Raw genomic sequence first — 23704 nt, forward strand, 5'->3', positions numbered from 1 at the left:
AAAGCTAAAAAAAAAAAAAAACTGTTTAATTTTATCATAATATACTTTTGCACATCCCCACATTTTCAACGATTCTCAGACGACTCGTCAGATGAATCAATCCCTCTAAATCCCTCCTTCCCGCAAGCTACTCTGCTCTGATTGGCCAGACAGCTCAGTCTGTTGTGATTGGTCTACTGTGCGTGTGTCTTGTAGGCCTAATCCTAAAAGTTTCTACTCAAAAGTTTAGGATTATACTGCAGTGATATAATAAAAAAAGATGAATTTTAACCACTGATTCTTCAAAATATGCTAATGTTTCGTCTTGACTTCACGTTCACAACGAAACGGCTTTTGACTAGTTTGAAAAACAATTCATTTCATCGACTCAGTCGACATCATATATAACGACTCAGTCGACATCATATACACACTACATGAAAGGTCATTTTCAAAAATCCATAATAGGGACACTTAAACAGCAACTCTCTGGAGAATCACCCAAAACAAAGACACTTCGATTGCAGACAGTCAAGAAGGTAAAGTGAAGTGACACCCCTGTCAAAACAAAACACGAAACCACAATGGCATATGATACTTGTTCAAATTACATAATATTATATTATTACTTCGTTGAGCATTCTATCAGTTGGCCTATTGTTTGTAGCGTGACAGATCCGCTCCCAAATCACAGGTAGTAATTAGCGATTACTCAAACCATTAGATTCATCCAATACATGCAATTTTATTTTCAAACACAGATGGCGACAGAGATGCCAAAGTGACGTATAGTGCAGCTTTAATTAGCCTATTATTACATCTAATTAATTGGCACATTTGATTATATTCATGGGTGATAGGCTACTATGTGATGGTATTTGATTTTACCATGGGAACTAATAAATAATAAATTATTATACAATATTATTCAAAATGTCCTCCAAGAAACTTAAAAAAAAAAAAAAAATGCCATAGTGTTACACAACTTCTCTCATGTATTGTAGGCCTCCTGGCAGCTGTTTTAGTTCAGATCCGTGTTACATAACACATTCATGTTATTTGGATATTTGTATATTATCACAGACCTTTTTAGAGATAAATGTCTTTCCTTCTTCCAAGGTTCAACCAAAATCAACACTGGAGAAGATCATCCCAAAACCTTTAATCATAAAGTAAATGAAATGGCAGACTTTTCATTAGTCTGGCTCTGAAAATAAAATAAATACGCCAATTCCTCATTTTCTTTAAAAATGGTGCTGGATGCGTTTTTAGTGGGAATATGACTTTATACTAATTAATCACAGGCACAGCTGTATTTAAGCTTCTGTTTATGCACCTTTGTTTAATGTCACAATTCTGCTTCCAACAAGTAAAATAATCAAAACCAAACAAAGACAGCCAAAAAAAAAAAAAAAAGGGCCATAACTAAACAAACAGGACAAGTATCTGATGAAAGCGTTTCTTAAACCAAAGAAGAGCCATTTTTAATGGAGCGTTAATTTCTGTCTCCTGTTTGAGTTAAAGGGATGGTACATCATCATGTATTACTTTTAGTCTTGTTTTTGCTACTTAACCATTGAGGAGAATAATAATACACAACTATTGAGGAGAAATAAGCATATTGCTTTAAGTATCATTTTTAGTAATTTGTGCTCCTCCATATCATATTTATGAGGACTTAAACTATTTACTCAATATTTCATCATTTCTCCCATGCTATTTTTACAACCATTTTGACACCCTTTTTTGTCATATTCACTTACCGTTTGTCTGTGTAGTATGTTAGCTTGCTAGCTTGGCTACTGTATTTGTAAGGGGAAAAAAGTGGAAATCATGATTAGGTTGTTTTGCATATACTGCTGTCATGTTTTTTTTTTTTTTTTTAAGTCCATATTTTATACATTTTACTGAGGCTTACATGCCAAACAAAACCAAAATTCATTGATCAGACACCCTAAAGAGAACATCCTATCTTCAAAAAAGAGTACCCATAATTAAATACAATTTCTCTATGCTGTACAGCAGGGGTATAAAAAGTACAATTTCTGTCTTCATGCACTGTGTAATAATACAATCATTGCCAGTGATTTGTGCACCACAAACAATAAACAGAGTATAAAAACCAATAATAAAAATCTCATAAATGAAACTGAACAGCAGTCACTATGTGAAATCATGAAATAACCTGGTTTGGTTACATACAAACTGCATGCATGTTGAGTCTTCATTGTAAACATAGTTTGAATGAGCAGGAATCAGAGAGCACTTCCACGTCTGTTGTTTCAGTTCAGGTCACTCACTCAGACTGGTATTAGCTGTGGTCACTTCCATCTTAAAAATGTAAACACTGCACCAAACACTCATCACCTTTATTTAAGTCAGCGGTTTGTGCGAACAAAAGATCCATGATTTCTGGAAGCAACCATCACTTCTTCCTCAACTATTTTCCCAGGATGTGATATTACAGTGGGAAGCTGTCCATATTAAAATGGTCTGTTTGGGGGTTGCTGACCCTTCACACCCGTGAACCTTCTTGTGCTTGTTAACTGTCTGTGTGCTCCATGCCTTATTAAAAAAAAGCTGAGCAGGTGACAAAGAAAAGGCTTCATTGCTTTTCTTTTCTTAAAGTAAAGGTTCACCCCAAAATGAAAATTCTGTCATCATTTACTTTCTAAACCTGTAAGCAGAGCCGGATTAACGCAAAGGCAAACTAGGCACGTGCCTAGGGCCCGATTGGCGGGATGGGGCCCAGACAGAGAAAAAAAAAAAAAAAAAAAAAAAGTACAAATGTCCTATCTACAATTTATTTCAATATTTATTAATTAACTAAAAATAGTGACGATGTTTATCTTAATCATAGACTGTTACATTACTGCAGTTAAACCAATTAATGTGTCCGTTACAAAGCGGGTGCCGGCTTCTGAAAGTATGTGTAACGAACGCATCCATCAGGTGCGCGAGGCAAAAGCCTAATAAGCAAACAAAGAAGCACAGCTCATAATGCAGGTGTGTGAGTTGTCGTCATCTATTTTGGAGTGATTGCAATGTATTCTAAATATAAACTTGTACTGTAGATCAGCGTCATTTCTGGAAAAATCATTCACCGCTTTATTACGAGTTTAAAAGAGCGCGAGCGTCATTAACGTGCCCAGACGCGACGCTTTGAATTTGCGCGTACAATGAATAACATCGCGTCGGGAGCTGACTAGTAAAAAAGCTATAAAATTAAAAGACAAGACGTCTGTATTCTAAGTTAAAAAGCCAATACACTACAACATTTTTAAATGTTTCAAATAGTCTAAAGGATCTCATATCTATGGGTCTATCTTCTAAATTCTGCTGATGATTAGATTCCTGACATTACGCCAATAATATCACTTTATATATTTTTTTCTGCTCAGTAGCGATCGTGTCTTTCTCTTCCACTTGATTTGTGTATAGCATATTTAAGGTGGCAATGCAATATAAAAGCACTTATGCTCATCTACTGAAGTGTGATTCTGGAACTGTGAATAAATTGAATAAAACAGCAAAAAAACAACAACAACAATAACATCTTCATTAAACAAAAAAGAGATTATCTTAGATAAAGTTTGATTAATATGTACATAGAGTACCGGTAAAAGTCTGGACCCATTACTATTTTTAATGTTTTTGAAAGAAGTTTATTATTATGCTCTACAAGCCAGCATTTATTTGATAAAAAAAACAGAAAAAAAAACAGGAATATTCAGCAAGGATGTGTTAAATATATAAAAAGTGATAGTGAAGACTTTTTTAAAACAACTTTTTAATAATCAAAAATCCTGAAAAAAAGTATCACAGGTTATAAAATAAATATTAAGCACCATTTCTAACATTTGATAATAAATCAGAATGATCACGTGGCACTAAATTCAGCTTTGCATCACAGAAATATAAAGTATAGTAAAATAGAAAACCATTATTTTAAATTTTAATAATATTTCACTATATTATTTTTCTGTATTTTTGATCAAATAAATCCAGGCTTGATGAGCATAAGAGACTTCTTTCAAAAACATTAAAAATAGTAATGTGTCCAAACTTATGTACTGTGTAAGTAAAAATATACTGATTTTAAAATTAAATGTTGTATAAATAAAAAGGTTAGGAATCATATTTGTTTCAAGTGTTTTTTTATTGGGGGTGGGGGGCCTCCAACATGAGTTTTGCCTAGGGCCTCCTAATGTCTAGAACCGGCTCTGCCTGTAAGTCTATCATTCTATTGCGAAAACACAGAATTCCATTTCGTTCTTTTCCATCTTCGGAATACAAATTAAGATCTTTTTGATGAAATCTGAGAGCTTTCTGTCCCTCCATTGACAGCTACGCAACTACCACTTTGACTCTTCAAAAAGTTCATAAAGAGGCCGTAAAACTGGTCCATATGAATTAAGTGGTTTAGTCCAAATTTTCGGAAGAAACGGAAGCTCAAGCATGTTCGCTTGACGTGCGAGAACCAATGACCAACGCGTCAAGCATGTTCGTTTAGCTTCTGTTTATGTTCGATGATCATTGTTTAAATGTTTCAGTTTTGGGTGAACTAACCCTTTAAGCTCCAATAAATCTCTTAAAGTATTGCCACATTAGTCCATGAAACGTATAGCCTATTCTGAAGCCTTACAACCACCATTTTAGTCATATTTACTGATACATTTTCCCTCCCTATCTCTCAAATCACAATAATTAAGCATACATTTGCATCAAGGTGCAGATTGGCAAACAAATGCCATTGGTTCTCAAGCCTCTTAACTAAATCTGACACGCAAAGTTGACATGTCAAAAAGAGATTTTCAGTGACTAATGACTTCAGTTAGAGGATATTGTAAATTGACTACTTTTAAAGCCCTTGTCACTGTTAATTTTCACTGTAGGGACAGCTGTACAGGTATGGAATAGTATTAGGGTGAGTAAATTGAAGACAATGAAGTATTGAAGACAATGACGGCCTTTTCCTGTCATGCTAGCAGTCTAACTATCTCTGGGGGCTTCATTTATAAAACGTGCGTACAAACAGATTTGATCTTAGAATGTGCGTATGCTAAAATCCACGCCAACATTCATATTTATAAAAACAGTCTTTGACATAGAAAAGTGCTTAGGTCTAAGCAGATGTACGCACTTTTCCTTGTGGCAGAGAGTCGGAAAACTGCAGGTATTTGGAATTTTAAGCAATTCTTGCTGCTCGCCATTCTCAAGTAAAGCATTTGGACGTTGACTAATCTTTTATATGTTATTGACATTACAGGGCGTTTACAGGGCTGAGATCTGAAACCATTCAGTTGCGCACAGTTTCAAGATCATTTGCGATTAATAGATTTCACATCTGGAAGAGAGACGTGCACACGTTTTTTGTGTGTATGTTCTTTCTCTGAATCGCATGTATGCATATTTAAGAAATGACTATGGTCAAATGTAGGACAGTTTCTACGCAACATTTTATAAATGAGACCCAGGAACTGAAACCTATGAGGTATAAAGCAGAAATAGCTTTAGTCTTGGACACAACGTTTTACCGCTACATGCAAATGTATCTAAAGGGACTTGGAACAGTACATTAAAATAGTACATTTTTAGATCATCGGATATTGAAACCTCAAACGTCAACCACAGGTTATTATCAAGGTACTGTAGCAATCCCTGAGAATTACACCACATAACAGTAGAATGTTAGCTTACCAAAACCATGAAATATTGCAGTATGACACTAAAACAGCAGGCTAATGTTTTAACCAATGTAAAACAACTGTATGTTGACTGCATGTGACTATACATCTAGGATGCTTCCATATGCTTGTCCACCGAAGAGCCTGTAGCTAAACTGTATGATGTCTATTGTATAGAGAAAAAAGTTCAAACTTCAGTTTTGATCTGCTGCAAGAGTGTCACCACTGACGTGCCTGTAACATTATCATGGGTGACTGCCATCTCCGTGGAGTGCGTGCTGAACCTTCCATGACTTTTTGAGCAGCAGCAGAAGACCCGAGTACAAGCATCCTGAGCCTTCTGGATGCCCTTTTGTGCATTTTCACTGATAAAACAGTAGAGCGCTGGGTCCGCCACGCAGTTAAAGCTAGTAAGCAACAGAGAGAAATGGTAGTAATTGAAAATGCTCTCAATGAAAGCGCAGTCCCGCTCAAATACGGTGCGCACCAGCAGGAAGATGTGGTACGGCGAGAAGCACACCAGGAAGATGACAATGGTGCTGGTCACCAGATACTTGATGCGCGTTTTCTGGGCGGTCTGCGTGCCTGCACTCTTGCCCACTGCTCGGAGGACTCGAAAGTACGACACTGAGAGGATTCCTAAAGGGAACAGGAAGCCTATGTAAAAACGGTAGTAGTTTATTGAGTACTCCCATGTCTTCATGGGATAGTGCTCAAAGCACACAGATTGGTTATGCTTGTCCTTGCTGAGCTCCTTATGCCGGAAAAACACCACTCCTACGGCAAGCTCTTTGAGCCAGACCACCGTACTGACCAGTGCTGCTGCTCGTACCGTCCTGAAAGCGGAGAAGCGGAAGGGGTAGACCACTGCAAGGTAGCGGTCAATGGAGATACAACACAGAAAACCAATGCTGACATAGATGTTCTCGTAGAGCAGGAAACCACACAGCTGACAGAGCCACTCCGAGCCGCTCCAGTCGTCCCCCTGGAAAATATACTGGAGCCAGAGGGGCAAGGAGGCCAGGTACAGCAGATCCGATATGGTCAGGTTTAACAAGTAGACCCCCAGCTCATTTCGGGCTTTTAGTTGCAGCCAGGCATGGTAGAGCGAGTAAGCATTGGCGGGGAGACCCACTAGCAGGACTAGGATGTACGCACCTGAAAACAGGTACTGGTGAATCTCGTGGCTTATAGTGCAGTTGATTTGCTCCTCAGACATGTTCATCTTTCCAACCTCATGTTTCTCAATGAGTGTAGGGTATTCGTAACCAACAGAGGTCTCCGAATAACATTCCATCAATTCTAAAGGAAGCAAACAAAATATTGTCAAATGATTAGTATGTACAAAATACCACCACAGGATTCATTAAACCTGGACTACAGCTTTCAGAGATTTTGATGTACGTACCGGACACCATGGGAAAGGAGTCGTAATGTTTGTAAACGGCAGAAAACTGTGACATAGCTTAAGTTGTTACATTACAAAGCCAACATGGCAGATTTAGTATGTCCGGTTTGTATTCCCTTGCAAAGTATACTTTGAGTTCCCTTTATTAAGTATACCAAAGTCCTTTTAGGCAAGTCGTGCCACTCGGCCGCCATCTTGGCAACGCCTCCGGGCAGCTATTTCGGACTAACAAGACCAGGCTCCTATCTAAATGAATGGGCAGAGAGTCAGAACTGCACTTTGCACTGGTCACCGGGACATAAAAACTGCATGTATAGAAACAGCAGTAAAATATGATAAAAATCGCTGAAAAAGTTTGATGACTTTGCCCCAAAATAAGGTTTAAAACGCCTTTTTCCCCACAGGTTATACTTTTACTACGCATGCGCAAGGGTTCACGTTCACGACACCAACTTAATTTACGTCTCTATCCAGAATGCCGGTGTTGTGCCAGCACTTAAACAGTTACATGTATTTAAATGTCTGAAACCTAAAATAAACATTATGTGGTTAAAACACTGAACAGTTGTGATAGAGATGACAAGCGCTGAGCGCGTCCGTCTTTGGCTCAGCGCCAGCCACAGCGCGAAAGCACAGGTTGAATATGGCAGTTATGTCACGTCACTCTACATTCGCTCCTTAGTGGTCAGCTGCTGACTGTTAAAAGCAGATGATTGGCTTTCCAGCGGGAGGGGCGGGACATGTGCATACAGCCGCCATCTTTGCCGTTACGGGTTTTCCTTATATAGTTGTATTGAGGATTGAGGAAGTGGCATGTCTCATATAAATTGTCTCTGAGTATACTTAAGTTCAAGTATATTTTGAAGTATACTTTGTTTACCAATATCAATGTAGTAGTAGTAGTAGTGTACTTGTACTGAGAGTGTACTGTTTCAATACTACTTGGGACTAAATTGGCCCACTTTTTAGTGTATAAAAGTATACTTTTTAAGTATACTTTAAGTGTAACAGTAGTACCAAACTTTGAGTACACAACTAGTTTACAACTACGTTTTTTGTTTGTACTGCAACTAGAATGTTGAGATGTTAAACAAATCCAGTACTCTGACAGTGCTAGATTTTAAATACACTGTGGGTCTTTCACATACATTTGTGTTTCCGTCGTAATCCATTTATGATAGTGTGATGCATCACAATGTATTGAATCGTGGCTCAAGTATGGCAATGTGTATTGTATCGTGATGTAGGTGGTGATACCTAGTCCAAGTATAGCATGAAAAAAAAATGAATGGAAAAATCACAACGCTTCAAATGACAACTATAGAGTCCTGCAGGAGCCTTAAAACTAAGTTAAGTTAGTCACGGCAAATATAAAATCTCCTGACTAATGCGCATTTACAGTCTCGTTGAGTTTATTCTCACACTCTTGCAAACTACCCTAACTCAAACTTGTAGATTTTAAAGAAAGTTATCGAGGGAACCAGGGTGATGCTAACTTCCGGGTTGGTCTAGAAAATTACATTTTCCTTCAGCTCTCTACATGAAAGTTACCATAAAACTACAACACATCATTATTTTTTGGTCAATTTCAGCAAAAGAAGCACATTTTCTGACCATTGTTGTAAGATTTGATTGCTTGCAGTACTTGACATACTTGTCAAAATGATTTGGGTTTCTCTCAATTTAAGCTGACAGAAGTTGCTCTTAGAAAATAGCAGCCATCTTGATAACATCCTCAGGCTGCTATTTTCTGAATGACAAATGGTTTGTGTGGGCTGCGTCCTTCAGACTCTAAACTATTCTAAACATACAGAAAGAGATATTAACTTGAAGGAAGTGTGAAATGTGCTCTTGAAACTGTACAGTTGAATTCTTCCTGAATTCAATAGTTTAATGTCTTGTGCTTTTGGCTTCGAAGTCAGCATACTGTAGGTATTTTATTCATTTATCAGTGTGAAATGATCTGATGTATACAATCCCAATTCACATTATGGATTTGAGTAAGATACATTGCCCTTTTCAAACTGACCGTGACCTGTTACACAGAATGTCGAGCTGATGAAAGGATATCTGATATATTGGGAGTGAGGCCTTGGCTGTGACTAGTGTGGAACACAACATATTACAGACAAATGAACCAGTGTGAACAACACGTTTCATCACCAATCTATTAAGTGCTTAAGAATGTTTCCCTGCATCTGAGTCATACACAACACCTTCAGTAATACTGCTCAAAGAGTGATGCACGACATCTGTGCAAATACAACATTACCCAGAACAGTGTCTCAATATGGGAAAGCTTTTTTTAGCAGAATTGTTTTTCTGTTCTTGGAGGTTACTTCGGATTTTGTATTTGATATATTGAGCCAGCTTCAACATCAACCTAAGGGGGACTTAGAGATTTGACATTTGACAAGTAGGTCTTGCCCAGTGAATGCACCATTGCATTCCTCTATTAAATTTCAATGAAGTCATATATATGATAATAACAAAAACAAGCATTTCATTTTTCAGTATAAAATAGCAGTACAAGAGAGGCAACGTGTTACAATGGGTGTGTTCTTAGGCACAACACCGTGGTTCAGTAGTCCAATAAATGCATTATTCATCATCACTAATTAGAGCAGACATTTTTCAGCCAAGCTGTAGAGGTTGCTGTGCAACATAGAAACAGAATTCAATTAAAGTCTGGTCACAGATGTGCACCTATCTCCAGTGGTTTCAAACATCCAATTAGAAGTCAAAGTCAATTACCCATTTTAGGTAACACTTTATTTTGATAGTCCCCTTTAGACATTATTTTGACTATAAGTAACATTGAAGCTACATGTCAACTAACTCTCGCCTGCTAAATATCTGCTTTATTATGATGGTCCCCAAACAGAAATTGGATTGACTTTGCAATGTCAACTTACTAACCCTAACAGTCTACTAACACTCTACTTATACTCTAATGAGAGTTAGTTGACGTAGGTGCAACGTTTGTCAACGGAATGTCTAAAGGGGACCATCAAAATAAAGTGTAACCATATTTTATTAATAAATCCGTACAGGGGACTCCAGGACTAGCTGGCACATGAGAAAGTTATTTGAATCAAAGATCCAATTGTATTAATAAATCCGTACAGGGGACTCCAGGACTAGCTGGCACATGAGAAAGTTATTTAAATCAAATATCCAATTGCATTAATGTGGTTTTACATTATTATTATTATTATTTTTAAACATCTAGTAATTATTTTAAATTAGAATTTTATTTTTTAAATTGTGCCCTCCAAACTAAAATCCCCAAATCAGCAGCCATCCAGTATGTTTGAAGGATGATGAACATTTTCTGCCATTTAATAATGAAACTGAGAACGTTTAGCCCAATTAAGGTTAAATATTAGGGACAGGCTGTCTAACATAAACTCAAATAACCCTATTCCTGCTCAGACTCGGGGAACCGTGTGCTTGAACATCTCTATGCTGACACACTTACTTTGGACATTAAATGTTTAACCTAAAGCCATGTAATCCCACCATAGCATTAGTGTCCAAGGTCTGGCATAGCCTATAAAACGTAATAAGAAACAACTGCAATATATTTGGTAGGCTACATGTAATAATCGAGTTTATTGTTAATGTATTAAGCTGTTTGCGCCGTCTCATTGCACCACTTGGCTTTTTCACATTATAAAATTGCACATTTCACTGCTTCAACAAAAGAAACAAACATAAAAAATGTATTTATTCACAATTATCTTACCATTCTCCTCACAATTGCATGATAGTAGCCTATTATTTTTTTTATTTTTGACTAGTTTTGCATTTGTGCGGAATAAAACATTTTTGACTTGAACTCTTACAGGGTTTAAACTTAATGTTAATTTCTCATTCGTAGCACAGCGTTATAGGCAAATGTGTTTGAATAATTTCACAGACCTGTTGGTCAGAGATGCCATTTGCGGTTGTAGCAACGTAGCCTAGGCTACTTGAGAAACGATCAGGCTGATAGGCTATATTATATATAATTTTCAATTATAGTAAAAAAGCGTTAAACAGCTTGTGCAAAGCTGTGAAATGTAAAGCAGCAGCATTTATTTGACTAGCCTACACGATAAGTCGCATGAAATTCTCAAGCAGCTATACCACAATGAATATTATTGTTAGGCTATAACTTTATCTTTTATAATATATTTTTTTGTGGGGTCTTATTAGAAAGTCTTATTTTTCACCTTTTACTTGTATGGTACCAAAGTGCTCAGTTTTAGTCTACTACAACAATTACCATAGTAGCGTACATAGTAGCCTATCAGATAATCAAAGTGTATTACCTTCAGATTGCCGCTTTTAATTCCACGCCTGTCATTCGAGCCATTTCTGAAGTGTGATGAAAATGATATCCTCACGCTCAACAGCTCCTCAGACTCTGTGATAGAGAGGAGGCTGTTTTTTGCTGCTTAGGCTACTCGCAGAAGTGAACATTTTTGCAGAGATAAGATCACACGCGTGTTCCAGGGTTATTGCGTCTGAAAAGGAGAAATACACAAATTGCGTCAACCGTTTTACGCTCAAAGGTCTTCCCCAGAAACAGGACGTGTCTCATATGTTAAGCTGCCTACACAGAATGCGTGTTTAGGTCATTACAGTTGCGTTCCGAGTAGGTTCCGAGTAACTGCAGAACAGTCTGTGCATGTCAGAACTGATATTAAACGCAGCTACAGTATAGGGTGAATGCAGGTGTTGGCCATACGAGTTTGATATACTGTGCTCAATGGGTTTACATTTTAAGTGCATGCCAATTGTCTTCAATTAAAGAGACACTTTAATTAAATGATGAAATAGTTTTCTTGTAAGGTGTTTAAATATTAAATAAAGTGGGCCAGTGGGATTCAGGTAAAGTGGGCGAACTTTCAGCTTCAGTAATTATACTCAAATTCATTAAATAAATTGACATTCACTGACTATTTTGACATGTATAATCTACTTTTTTTTAGAAAACAAATAACGTGTGCTATTAGGAAATTCAAGTCAAAGACTGAAGAAAGGAAAAGAGCAGAACATAAAACAAGGCATTAAGTTCAATCTGTGGAGTGAAGAAAGGATGAGAGAAGCACAATGTAGATGCAGAATATAAAGCTTTTTTTTTAAATAAAATATAAGTTGTTTTAAAGTGATTAGTGAAAACCGTCAGGAAAAAGAAGTTTTACAATATGGTTACCATTTTAAAAATTCCTCATTAAATTTTTGTTAGCCTTTTTGTTGTTGCATATGTTATAGTCCCATTTTTTGTTGTAGAGTTCATTTTCATCCATATTCTGATTTCTGAATATTCAGATTTTCAGATTTCATCAAATTTAATGCCAACACTACATGTTCCGTCAGTTGTTTTGAAATTTACACATGTATTAAGTGAAATCTAAGGTTCCTTCAATGGTATTGTTCACAATGGCAAAGGAAAAGATCTTAAATGCGTTGGTTCATTCCTTGTATACGCACACTTTGGTGTCCTATGTAGCCAGTGGTGGAAATGGCTGAGATTCACTGAGGGGAACCCCATAGCTGGGGACATATTTTATAAACCATATGCAGAAATCCCCTCTATATTTATGTATAGTGTTTGGAGGGTTATTACATGGATAAAAGATGGAAATCCTCCTCATTTTGAAATGGAACTTCGTATCCCTATTAAATGTACTCCGGAAGTGAATTGCAACAATTTTTGTTAAAAATTTATTTTAATAATTATTATACTAGCATGAAAAATGTGAAAAAAAAAAAAAAACAATTGTTAAAAACAACAACATTTAACTAGCATGAAAAATAGCTAGTTTTAAACACAGCAATTAAAATGTCAATATTCTGATTTTGTAATCTACATTGCAGTAAAAATGTTTTAATTACAAACTCATTTTTACTGAAAAAAAATTGCTGTGTCCCACATTTTGTGTGCAATCCTGTTACTGCATGATTTCCTCAGTTGCAAAAAAATAATTTACCATCTCTCATTGGCAACGAAGTTTGGACACTCTTTATGGCAGGATAAAACAATTCTCAAATTGTAACTGTACTCATCAACTTTCAACTCTTATACCGAAGTTAATGAAAAAAGATCAAACCAATTAATATATTATTAATATTAACAAACTTCAGAGATTGTTTAAAAAAAAAAGCTTTATTACAAAGAGTTTAGGTTTTGGACAACAGCTTTCTCTAAACAGGTTTCTATCATTCACAATAAATTTTACATTAAGTGTAAAAGGTTGTTAGGGTATCTACTCACACCATATCTTACAATTAATGATCTATGTTCATGTGCAGTAGTGTATAAAACAGTTGTATATCTAAAATCATTTAACCAGTAGTCGTGCACACTCAAACAGGAGACTCTCCTTATATTTACACATCCAGTGTGAATGCTTGCTCCAAATATATTTCTATGAAGATCCACCATCTCTTTCGGTGACCAGCTCTTGCCACAGCAGACCATGAGAAGTTGGAGATGGTGAAATGAGATGGCAGAAAAGCACCACTGACAGAGACATTTTTTTACAATCAGACTAGTCCATTCTTCCAGTATACAACATCATCAGACTTAACCATCAACCACGCAAAACAAAAAAATCTTGGAAAATTAGGCATACACGCACATTAAAACAACCAAACAAACAAGTGTCATTTAATTGTCTCAAAGACATTAATAAATAAGCCAATTAAAGAACTTCTAGTCATTAGAACAGATGTGCAGTGTTATAAACTGAGTGTGTTGGAAAAACCAAACACCAAATTGAGCCTCAGATTCTCTTTAGTAGAACCCTAAATGCTCGCGTGAAACAGGGCAATGTGTCCAGTACTCTAGATTCCATCTTAAAACCCATTCCCTAAACAGTGTTCCACCTTAGGTGCTTTCTTTGTCCAATTGACTTCTCCTGTCTGTCTCTTTCTTTCTGGCTCTGTGTTGTCCTCTTGCCTCTGAACAGAGTCTGAGCCAAACCCAGGTCCTACAGCAAATACATGGTCACCCACAAGAAGCAGAAAAGAGCAGATTGTTTGGTCTGTCAGCAGGGAGCGAGTGAGAGAGAGGCCGCATCCCATAATGGGTCCCTGTGAGGCTGTCTTGGTGATGGACCTGCAACTGTCCTGCGCCTCCTAAAGATGGATGCAGTCCCTACTCAGTAATTAAGCTGGGAGTGGCTCCGAGCACACAGCCCAACGTTTGTTTTCCACATTCAGAATAGAACGTGAACTGGCCTGCCTTGGAGCTGCGGAAATCAAAGGCGTTCGATTTGATACGAAGGGGAAAAATACATTCAAGTGCCCCATACATTCGTTTCCAGGTCAGTGTGAACGTGTGCAAGACCCTCAAATGCACCTGGTGCCTTTGCAGCACCTGGAGAAATGGAGAACGGAGGGACGTGACCAGCCTCCCAGATTCACTGGAGCTGCCTGAGGCCTTTCTTTGTTTACAGTGCAGTTTCACACGTCAAACATGTTTCTTCACCAAGTCCGAGGTTCTACACGCAGCCATACTCGTACCACACAGTCTGAGGGTCATTGTTGGGGTCAGGAGAAGCAGGTTTGCTGGTGGGCTCCTCCTTGGCGGCGCAGCTCAAGTCCGCAGTGTCTGTTTTCTTCAGTAGAGGCGACTCTGCCTGCCTTTGTTCCTGGGGTTCCTCTTCCAAATCCTTCAGCCTCAATGCTGATACAGCTCGCACAGGAGTCACCATGGCCACCTCACCACGGTGGGGCGCTGCTCGGGTTTGAGAACGGACCACTCCAGCCCGGCTACTAGCACTCCCAACGTATTCCCGTTCAGCCTGCAGCGATGTAGAAGAAGAGTGCATTGGGGGCGGACAAGCCAGGGACAACTCATCTCTCGGTGGAGCAAGAGATAGGCGACGGGGGTCGACGGACAGGTGCCCTGGGTCTCCAGGTAGAGGCGAGGATCCAGCCAGCCTGGCGGACATGGGTCTTTCTCTGGCGACTGCACCAGACCTCCTCAACACCACGTCGTTTTGGCTGGGAGAGCTGGCCTCGGTGCGGTAGCTGTCTGGTCCGTTGGAGCGGAGGAGGTCTGCTGAGGCCAGGCTGAACGTTCGGCTCAGGCTGGTGCGAGGATTGGACTGCTGCAGAGGTGAGGGCCGCAGTCCTGCTCCTCGGTTGGGAAGGGTTTGCGACTGAGATGGAGGTGTGGAGGTTTCTGTGAGACGGATGCTTGGTTTCACACTGTGTCCAGGTTTAGTGGCCCGACCATCTAGTTCTGCTGGAGTAGTCTTGATGGTTGGAGTGACATAATTGGTGGGAGTTTTAGCACCCTCTCGCAGAGGGACAGGTCGAGTAGATCTGGTGAAGAAATCAGTCACCAGATCCTCTCGACTTCCTGTCTGCACCTAAAAAAAAAAAACCACATAATCAATTAAATTAAACTAATTCATCATAAAGCTTTTTGCAAAAAAAAAAGAAAAAAAGCTTTGTATCCCATTGTGCCCTAAATTTTCAAGATTACAATGGTAATTACATGCAGGGTTCCCAGAGCTTTTAGATGCCAAGGAACCCCTCCTCTTTTAAGGGACCCCCTTACTACAATAGAAAGGCAGCTATTATGTTTCCATGTATATTTTCATTTGTATAAGAACAATATTGACTACAATATTTATGCTTCTTTATGCATTGTTATACTAAAGCAAATGATTAAAAATGTTAGGGAAAACTACAAAAAAAAATGGTTTAATTAAAATATTACTATTAAAATATTTATTATAAAAAAATTACTTTATGATGGAACAATGTTAGATATATATGTATATAAACATAAAAACAGATTGAGTTTTTACTCTCTCTGTTGAAGGGCTCAACAAGGGTTAACTGAATACATTCATTGCTAATTTAATAAAATGACTGTAATTAATCTCATGATTTTTGACAAAAACAATAATTGTGTGCACAACAATAAAAAGGTGTTAAAAACATTTAACTAATTTAAATAACACTTAATCCCGGGGCTGCCAACTTCAATGTTCAGTTTGGGGACTTGGTTCCATATCATAAGTAACCTGCTGTCTTGTCGTCAGCTTATTGTCTGTCCTCTTTGCGTTTTTTTCACTGTGTGAGAAAATGGACTTGTGGTATGAGAGTGTGAGAACAGTGTGTGAGTGTCAAGCTGAATGCGTGAGAGTTGGCAGCCCTGTTGAATCCTAAATTATAAAATTCAACGACTCTAAGAAATACAATTTTTGGGGGGGAGGGGGACCCCATCACTGGAAATCATGTTTTTAAAAATATTTTAATTGTTTATGACCATGGGTATCCTGTTGCATGCATTTCTCAAAATTTGCATGCAGAAAACATACATGTGTATATCAAATATGAATATTATGGCCACTAGCTGAAATGGTTAAGATCCATCACGGTCAACATCTCTATAATAAACATCTCACACAACACTCAAAATACATTATCTTAATCCGCAATTAGCAATTAGCAAGCAACAATCCATAGTGCAGATCAAATATTAGGCTTAATTTATTTAGAAGCATAAATGTCTCTATGAGTTACATTTAAAAAGATCCCTTTTGCCATTCTCACTGCATAAATATACACACCCACAACTTTCCCTTTTCACACCCACAACTTTCACTACGGTGTATGATTCACCACATATTTCAAAAGAATTATTCTGATAATGTGTCATTATTTCCACAAAAGGATCATCTTATACCTGGATTAAAAGGTCAAACCACCAAACAAATAAATCTACTAAGAGGTGTTAAAATGTTATTAGTGTTAAAACAACTTACAGTGGGTGGGGACAGGGCATTGCTCTCCTGCAAGAACTGCTCCAGGGTAACCATCTCGCTGCCAGGAGAGGACGGGCGCCGAGAAGTGGGCCGCTGGGAAGAGCGTGAAGCAGGAGTGGCTTCACAGGGAAGGGTGGAGCTACGGGGAATCAGAGACAACTGACTAAGACGTGAACCCTCATGACCCAGTCCAACGACATCATCGCTTGACAGACTGGCAGATCGACCCTGAAGACAGTCCAGAGAACCTGGAGAAAGACAGGAAATTAAAAGATGAACTGTACAATTTAAGAGTGTGAGAGGTCGTAAAAATGTGCACATTAAAAGGTAGCTCTAATGTGGGTCTGTGTGTGTCAATAACACTATTCACACATATAATTATAATTATAGTTTCAGCATTTACACGCACTAGCCTGAGTTTTTATTGCGCAATCTGAATCAGGAGACAAAAATCAGGGTGATGCAGAGTGATGCATGGATGACGTCAGAACCCAGAAGACTAAATCGCCAGTGGTTCAAAATCATATCTGTGGTAAACATAACTTGACGATAATTTGAGTGTGTGAGGTTTACGTTGTAGAGCAAAATGTCACACCTCAAACTGTCTCACCTAGTTACTTAAGAACCTATGTTATCGAAAATAAAACTTTCAATATTAATAACTTCAAAGTGTTTTATTAAATCATAAACGCTATTCAGTCCATTGTGCAGTATATTTTAACCAAAGAAAATAGAAGTAATTATGAAATTACACATAAATATGTACTTAAGTCTTACTTAATTGGGTCAAAAAGTACTTTAAAAGCTATTGCATTTAATATTCATTTAAATACATTTTCTTTTAATTGCAATTAACATGCAATTAAGTGCCAGGAAACATTACGTATATTGTCTTAAAGTATATTATTTCCATATTAAAGGTATAGCGGAGGATCTTTGCGAATTTTAGATAAGACCTGCCCTCTCCACTTTTTGAAAAGTTTGATTGATTCACCAGAATGATTGACAATTAGGAGGACCAATAGTATAGGCATTCCAGCCGGAAGTAAAAAAATCCTCTTTTTAAAAGTGTACTTTTTCACAAGGGTAATGATGCTTGCTTTATCAAATACCACAAATGAAATAAATCACCAAAAAAAGCACTAAAACACATTGAAAAGCTTCCCTGACCAACTCACTTTCGAGGTCATAAAAAAAAAACCACACATGGCGCTAATAGGCTAGAGCTGATTAGGAAGTCTTATCTCATCAATAATGGGAAAAAAATGCAAGATACTTTATTATCAAAAGCACATCATCATTTTTTATCTTCTCTTAGCAAGCACCACAAACTACTTTGCCACACCACAGTGACTGCGAGTCTCCAAATGAATACACTGGGTAGCACTTTATTTTAAAGTCCTGTTCCCCATGTACATACTAAGTATTTTAATTACTATAATAACTACAATGTACTAACCCTGAACCTACCCTTAAAACCCAACCTTAACCCATGTAGTTACCTCATATTACCCAGTACTTCCTTAGGTAAGTACACTGTACGTACACGTACTGTCAAATAAAGAGCAACCGTACACTGTGTAAATAAATCATTATAATAGTTCTCTCAAATAGATGGATATTTGAGTAAATTGGCAAAATGACTGGTCCATAGCTTATTCTGGTCACAAACACACAGGCTGACTGACATGTAAATAGACAAAACTGTTAAATCTGCTTTAATGTGCATTTAGTGATGGGTTAATCTGAAATACACACTGGAGTTTGGAGTAAACACAATGTTTTTTGAAAGAAGTCTCTTATGCTAACCAGGACTGTATTTATTTGACAAAAAACTGTTTTTCTAATTTAATATATTTTAAAATGTAATTTATTCCTATGATGGCAAAGCTGTATTTTCAGCATCATTGCTCCAGTCTTTAGTGTCACATGATCCTCCAGAAATCATTCTAATTTGCTGATTTGATGCTCAAGAAACAATGTTTATTATTAAACAATTATTAATGTTGAAAACAGCTGTGCTACTTAATATTCTTGTGGAAATAGTGCTTTTTTCAGGATTCGTTGATAAGTAGAAAGCTCAAAACAGCATTTAATATTTTTTAGCATCCTACCTGAATAAAAGTATTCATTTCTTTAAAAAAAAATCTTACTGACCCCAAACTTTTGAACGCTAGTGTATTATACCACAATAATACACAAATATAAAAATAAGTATTATAAAAATTAATACATTTAATTAATACTCAATGAAATAACCATTTGATTAACTTAAATAATTGAAATGTTTATTTATAATTAAATAATGCTTTCTCGACAACAGAGCTGCCTCTGCAAATTAATAATGTCTGGGAGCCATGCTAATGTTCTTTGCTTCAACCTGAGAAACAATTACGGTCTCAATAGTTCTTGAAATTGAGAGTGTGTGGGGGTGGCATTTCCCATAGCAGCTAATGAAGTGACTGTGCATGCATATGTAACAGACGGCACACGCACACGCACACGCACACGCACACACACACACACACACACACACACACACACACACACACACACACACACACACACACACACACACACACACACACACACACACACACACACACACACACACACACACACACACACACACACACACACACACACACACACACCTTTGGAACTGATGGGGGAATTGCTGCTGGAGGTGTTGCGGCTGAATTCGGCAGAACTGGGCCGGTGGCCTGTGGGGGGGGCACACATCACATACTGAATAAGCGCAGGAAGTAAACAGGCTGTAAAAGGCAACATGTATTGATTAATTCTCGTACCTATGTTTCCATGGACACCACTGCCAAAGCCAGCATCTGGGGAATGATGGCGCAAGTCTTCCTCTGAGACCAACCCTAAAAGTAAGAGAGTGTAGCCCAACAATGTGGCAGTGAAAATATCAGTATATGTAGCATACATTTTTTAATACAGAATTTCTTCCTGCATAATGTACTTCCGCTTTTAAAGATACTCTTCTAAGAACAGTGTCATTATTGGACATGATAGGCTTCCGGCTACTGCAGTCTTCCTGTGTGCGTTTGTATGAACATGACTGCTTGTTTACGCAGTGCAGTGGATATCTGAGAAAGCTTCAAGCGCTTGAAAATAAACATTGGTTTAGAGTGAACGCTTCGCTATTACGCTGACAGTGAATTGATGAAATGAGCTTCAGGCTTTTTGGCTGGGAGGTGAGAGTCACTGAGAGGGTCAGTGGTGTTTAAAGATGAAGCCCCCATGTGTGCATCGTGGCACATTACACAATGTAAACTAGCTAATGGCTAAATAAACTAATGCGATATGAAAAACAGCAAACTCTCTTAACGGAAACTTCAACAACTGAACTTAAATATGGAAGAAAATTGAGAGGCTGACAGAGTAGGTAGGGCCATTAACCGTGAACACCCATCAGTAATTTAGCCTGGAAATCAGTTTAAAAATGAAGGTAGCGTGACGCCAACTTTAAGCTCTATCCATGGTGTGCTACTGGTTACCACAGAAATGTATTTCCACTCATCCTTCAAATTGAAAAATGAATGAAGCATGTTTAAAGTAATACAAACAATTACTAAAGCAGACATTCATTCACCTAGAAAAGTAGTTTCATTTCAAAAGGATGATTTACCCTAGACTTAAAGAAAAAAAAATGTTTTACTGTCGGAAGCCAAAGTACTTTAACAAAAGTAATAAGCTTCACTTTTTAAACTCTTGGTGTATACTGTACACTACCATTCAAGATTTTTTTTTTTTTTAAAGAAATTAATAGTATTATTCAACAAGGATCAGTATTTAAATTGATCAAAAGTGACAGTAAACTTATTAATAATGTTACAAAAGGTATGATATTTCTGTCATGACAACCTTCTGAGTGGTTGGCATGGTAATGGATATGACAATGTTGATATATTTGGTCTTGGGGGAATAGATCTGCTACGCTGCTGCAGAGCAAGTACGGGACATGCTACTGCCAATACATACATGACACGCTGCTGCTGAACAATATAGTGAACATGAATTACCCGTAGCAGATCTACACAGGTGGAGAAAAGTTTGAAAGTTGAGCAGTGAGCTCATTGGCTACTGATACAGCAGGAACCAATCAGCTGACCCGTATAGAGAATGACGTGATTGCAAGCAGATTAAGAAACGTTTCTTGATCATCAGATCAGCATATTACAATGTTTCTGAAGGATCATGTGACACTGAAGACTGGAGTAATGATGCTGAAAATTCAGCTTTAATATCACAGGAATAAATTACATTTTAAAATATATTAAATTAGAAAACGGTTCTTTAAATTGTAATAATATTTCAAAATACAGTATTTCACAAATTTACTGTATTTTTGATTGAATAAATCAGCCTTGGTGAGCATAAGAAACTTTCAAAAACATTAACAGCCCTAAGCTTTTGAACATAACTGCATGTACTGTATATATTTCCTTAAATGTATTAGAGTAATTGAATTATATTGTAAATGTAGTGTATATTTTCTAAATCATCCTTTTGAAATAAGACTATTTTCATATTACAAACAACAGATACTGAGAGCTTAAAGCAACCGTTCACCCAAAAATGAAAATCCTGTCATTGTTTATTCTCCCACACATCATTCCAGACCTGTATGACTTTCTTTACTTTTCTGAACATAAAAGATATTTAGAAAAATGTCTCTGAGTTTTTGACCATACAATTAAAGCAATCACTCAAATTATATTTGGAGTCAATATTGTTGTGGAACCCATTGACATTCATCGTATAAGCAAAAACAGAAAGAAAGTCATGTGGATTTGAAATGACACAAGTAAATAATGACAGAATATTAATCTTTAATTGATTTTTCCCCTTTGTGTTTAACCCAAAATATTCCTTTAATAGTAAAATCTAAAAGCGCCCAAAATTCTGCTATAATATAAATACAATACAAACCAATCAGCAGTCTCTCTAAGAATGACTAAATTATACCAAACATGACAGAATGAACATGGTCTGTCATTTGATGCTCAAGGCCACTGACAAATGTACTAATCGGCATAAATTAGGGTTACCCTTTGGCCTGCGTCCCGGCCGCAAGCTAGAAGAGGACGTGAAGCCTGGTGCATTGTGGGAGTTGCGGCTCAGTGGAGTTGAACAGGTGGCTCCTGGCTCCCTGCCCCTCCATCGGACCAGTTCCTCGTACCCGTTCATGCCCTCAATACTGCCCCCTGCTGAGTGATAGCCCTCTCTGCCTCTGGACCCACCACTGTCGTTCAACACTTCAAAAGAAATCAAGAGAAAAGGTCAGTATCTGTGACGTATCCAGAGCATGTGCAGTGCAAGCGCTGATGCTGGGCTCCAGTGACGCTGCAGGAAGCTGTGTAGGTGGTGTCGGGGGCAAAGCACAAGCATGTGTTAGTAAAACTCTCAAGCAGAACTTTCCATACACTTTAAATAAGGTTAAAGGAATGTTCCAGGTTCAAAACAAGTTAAGTTCTCTATCAGTAGCATCTGTGAAAGATTCCAAAAGTTACTGGACTTATTGGCTTTACATGATCATGTAATAGTTGAAAGAATCTACTATATCTTGGTAAGTCTTGTGACTACACAGTACAGCCAGAAGTGCACATTTAAACGTTTTCTTTCTTTCTTTTAAACTTTTTTAAACTGCATTCCAGTGCAATGTGTTGACCCACAGACTTCCAAGCTAAGTGGATTACTGTAAACATCATTTTTGTTTGCTTTTACATATTGACGAACAAGTCAAAATCTTTTTTTTTTTGATAATTGAATTGACAGCATGCCACTGTTGCCACAGATGCTGTGGATAGATTTGTTTGGGATTTGTATTTAACCCAAAATTCCTTTAAGCTTCACTGCTGTGTCCAAACTAAAACACCAGCTGGAAAACTCTGGTGCTCCATGAGATTATATTAGAGCCATTCTGCAAATGATCCCTTACATGGTTTTTTAAAACGAGGAGAAATTAGTTTCATTACTGCCTAGAACATTATAACAGAATTTCTACATATTGGCTTTTAATGGCTTTAAATGACAAATGCAAAGAGGAAACGTTGCAAGCAAGACTCAAACATGCATTATCTGTATGAGCACCATGGCTGTATTTTTCAGAGTGCATGTGCTAAGCGACAATATAAAAGTTCTAGGTAATTCTACATAATGTTTTTGGCCTTTTTACTACTTTAAATGACATAAATGAGATGGGAAATGTTGCAAGCTAGACTCAAAAGTGTATTGTGTGTACAAGCAGCATGGCTCAGTGTAAGAGTGCATGTGCCAACTGATAACTACGGCTATGAATATCTTCTACATAATTTTTTGTCCTTTATTGCGATGACTAGAATGAGATCAGAAATGTCGCAAGCCAGACTCAAACATGCATTGTCTATTTGAGCACCATGGGTCAATGTGTCTGAGTGCATGTGCTACCTTGCAAGACTATGTAAATCTACATAATTTCTTGGTTTGTTTCTTTTTCACAACATATAATGATGGGAAATGGGAGATGCAAAAATAGACACAAAATAAGCACAGAAGTGGAAACAGAAAGCATCCGTTTTACACCTCAAAGCTATCACAGGATGTTGTTTGAGTTTAGTTTTTCCTGTTGTACGATGCACATAACTTGTCTCACATCTAAATCACACTGCCATCAGACTTTCTTATTAGCTTAATACAAATCATGCAACATGTAAATCTAATTATTTTATTCTTACTGAAGCGGTTGTACAATTAAGTTACCTCTTGCTGTCCTAAGAATGGTGGTTATGGGACATACCGACACATCCCCAACCCCAAGAATGGCTTTCATAAGTGATGTGCACTGA

General features: G+C 37.6%; 2 protein-coding genes across 3 annotated transcripts in view; both read right to left on the reverse strand.

Moving 5' to 3' along the window:
- Positions 1 to 4126: 4126 nt before the first annotated feature.
- gpr68 (G protein-coupled receptor 68) lies at positions 4127 to 11596 on the reverse strand. The gene is made up of 2 exons (XM_081347688.1): positions 11391 to 11596; positions 4127 to 6968 (listed from the first exon to the last, which is right to left on the reverse strand). Exon 2 carries the CDS (start codon positions 6961 to 6963, stop codon positions 5854 to 5856), a length of 1110 nt encoding a protein of 369 aa, XP_081203814.1. The 5' UTR covers positions 6964 to 6968; positions 11391 to 11596; the 3' UTR covers positions 4127 to 5853.
- A 1616-nt stretch (positions 11597 to 13212) lies between these two features.
- ccdc88c (coiled-coil domain containing 88C) overlaps positions 13213 to 23704 on the reverse strand; it is a 57333-nt gene continuing 46841 nt past the window's right edge. The window contains exons 26-30 of one of the 2 annotated variants that reach the window (XM_081347677.1): positions 21929 to 22135; positions 19664 to 19738; positions 19508 to 19576; positions 16854 to 17101; positions 13213 to 15446 (exon numbers count right to left, since the gene is read on the reverse strand). In XM_081347677.1, coding sequence (XP_081203803.1) covers positions 14571 to 15446; positions 16854 to 17101; positions 19508 to 19576; positions 19664 to 19738; positions 21929 to 22135 — 1475 coding nt within the window. In that variant the 3' untranslated portion in view covers positions 13213 to 14570. Of the gene's footprint in view, positions 15447 to 16853; positions 17102 to 19507; positions 19577 to 19663; positions 19739 to 21928; positions 22136 to 23704 lie in introns of those variants that run through there. The other variant, XM_081347679.1, reaches the window with a different exon arrangement.

The sequence above is a fragment of the Scardinius erythrophthalmus genome (genome assembly GCF_964197995.2).
Source record: "Scardinius erythrophthalmus genome assembly, chromosome: 19".
Classification (NCBI taxonomy): domain Eukaryota; kingdom Metazoa; phylum Chordata; class Actinopteri; order Cypriniformes; family Leuciscidae; genus Scardinius; species Scardinius erythrophthalmus.

Bases quoted from the DNA above. Each gene is read 5' to 3' on its own strand.
- gpr68 (XM_081347688.1), bottom strand. From the start codon at position 6,963: ATGGAATGTTATTCGGAGACCTCTGTTGGTTACGAATACCCTACACTC.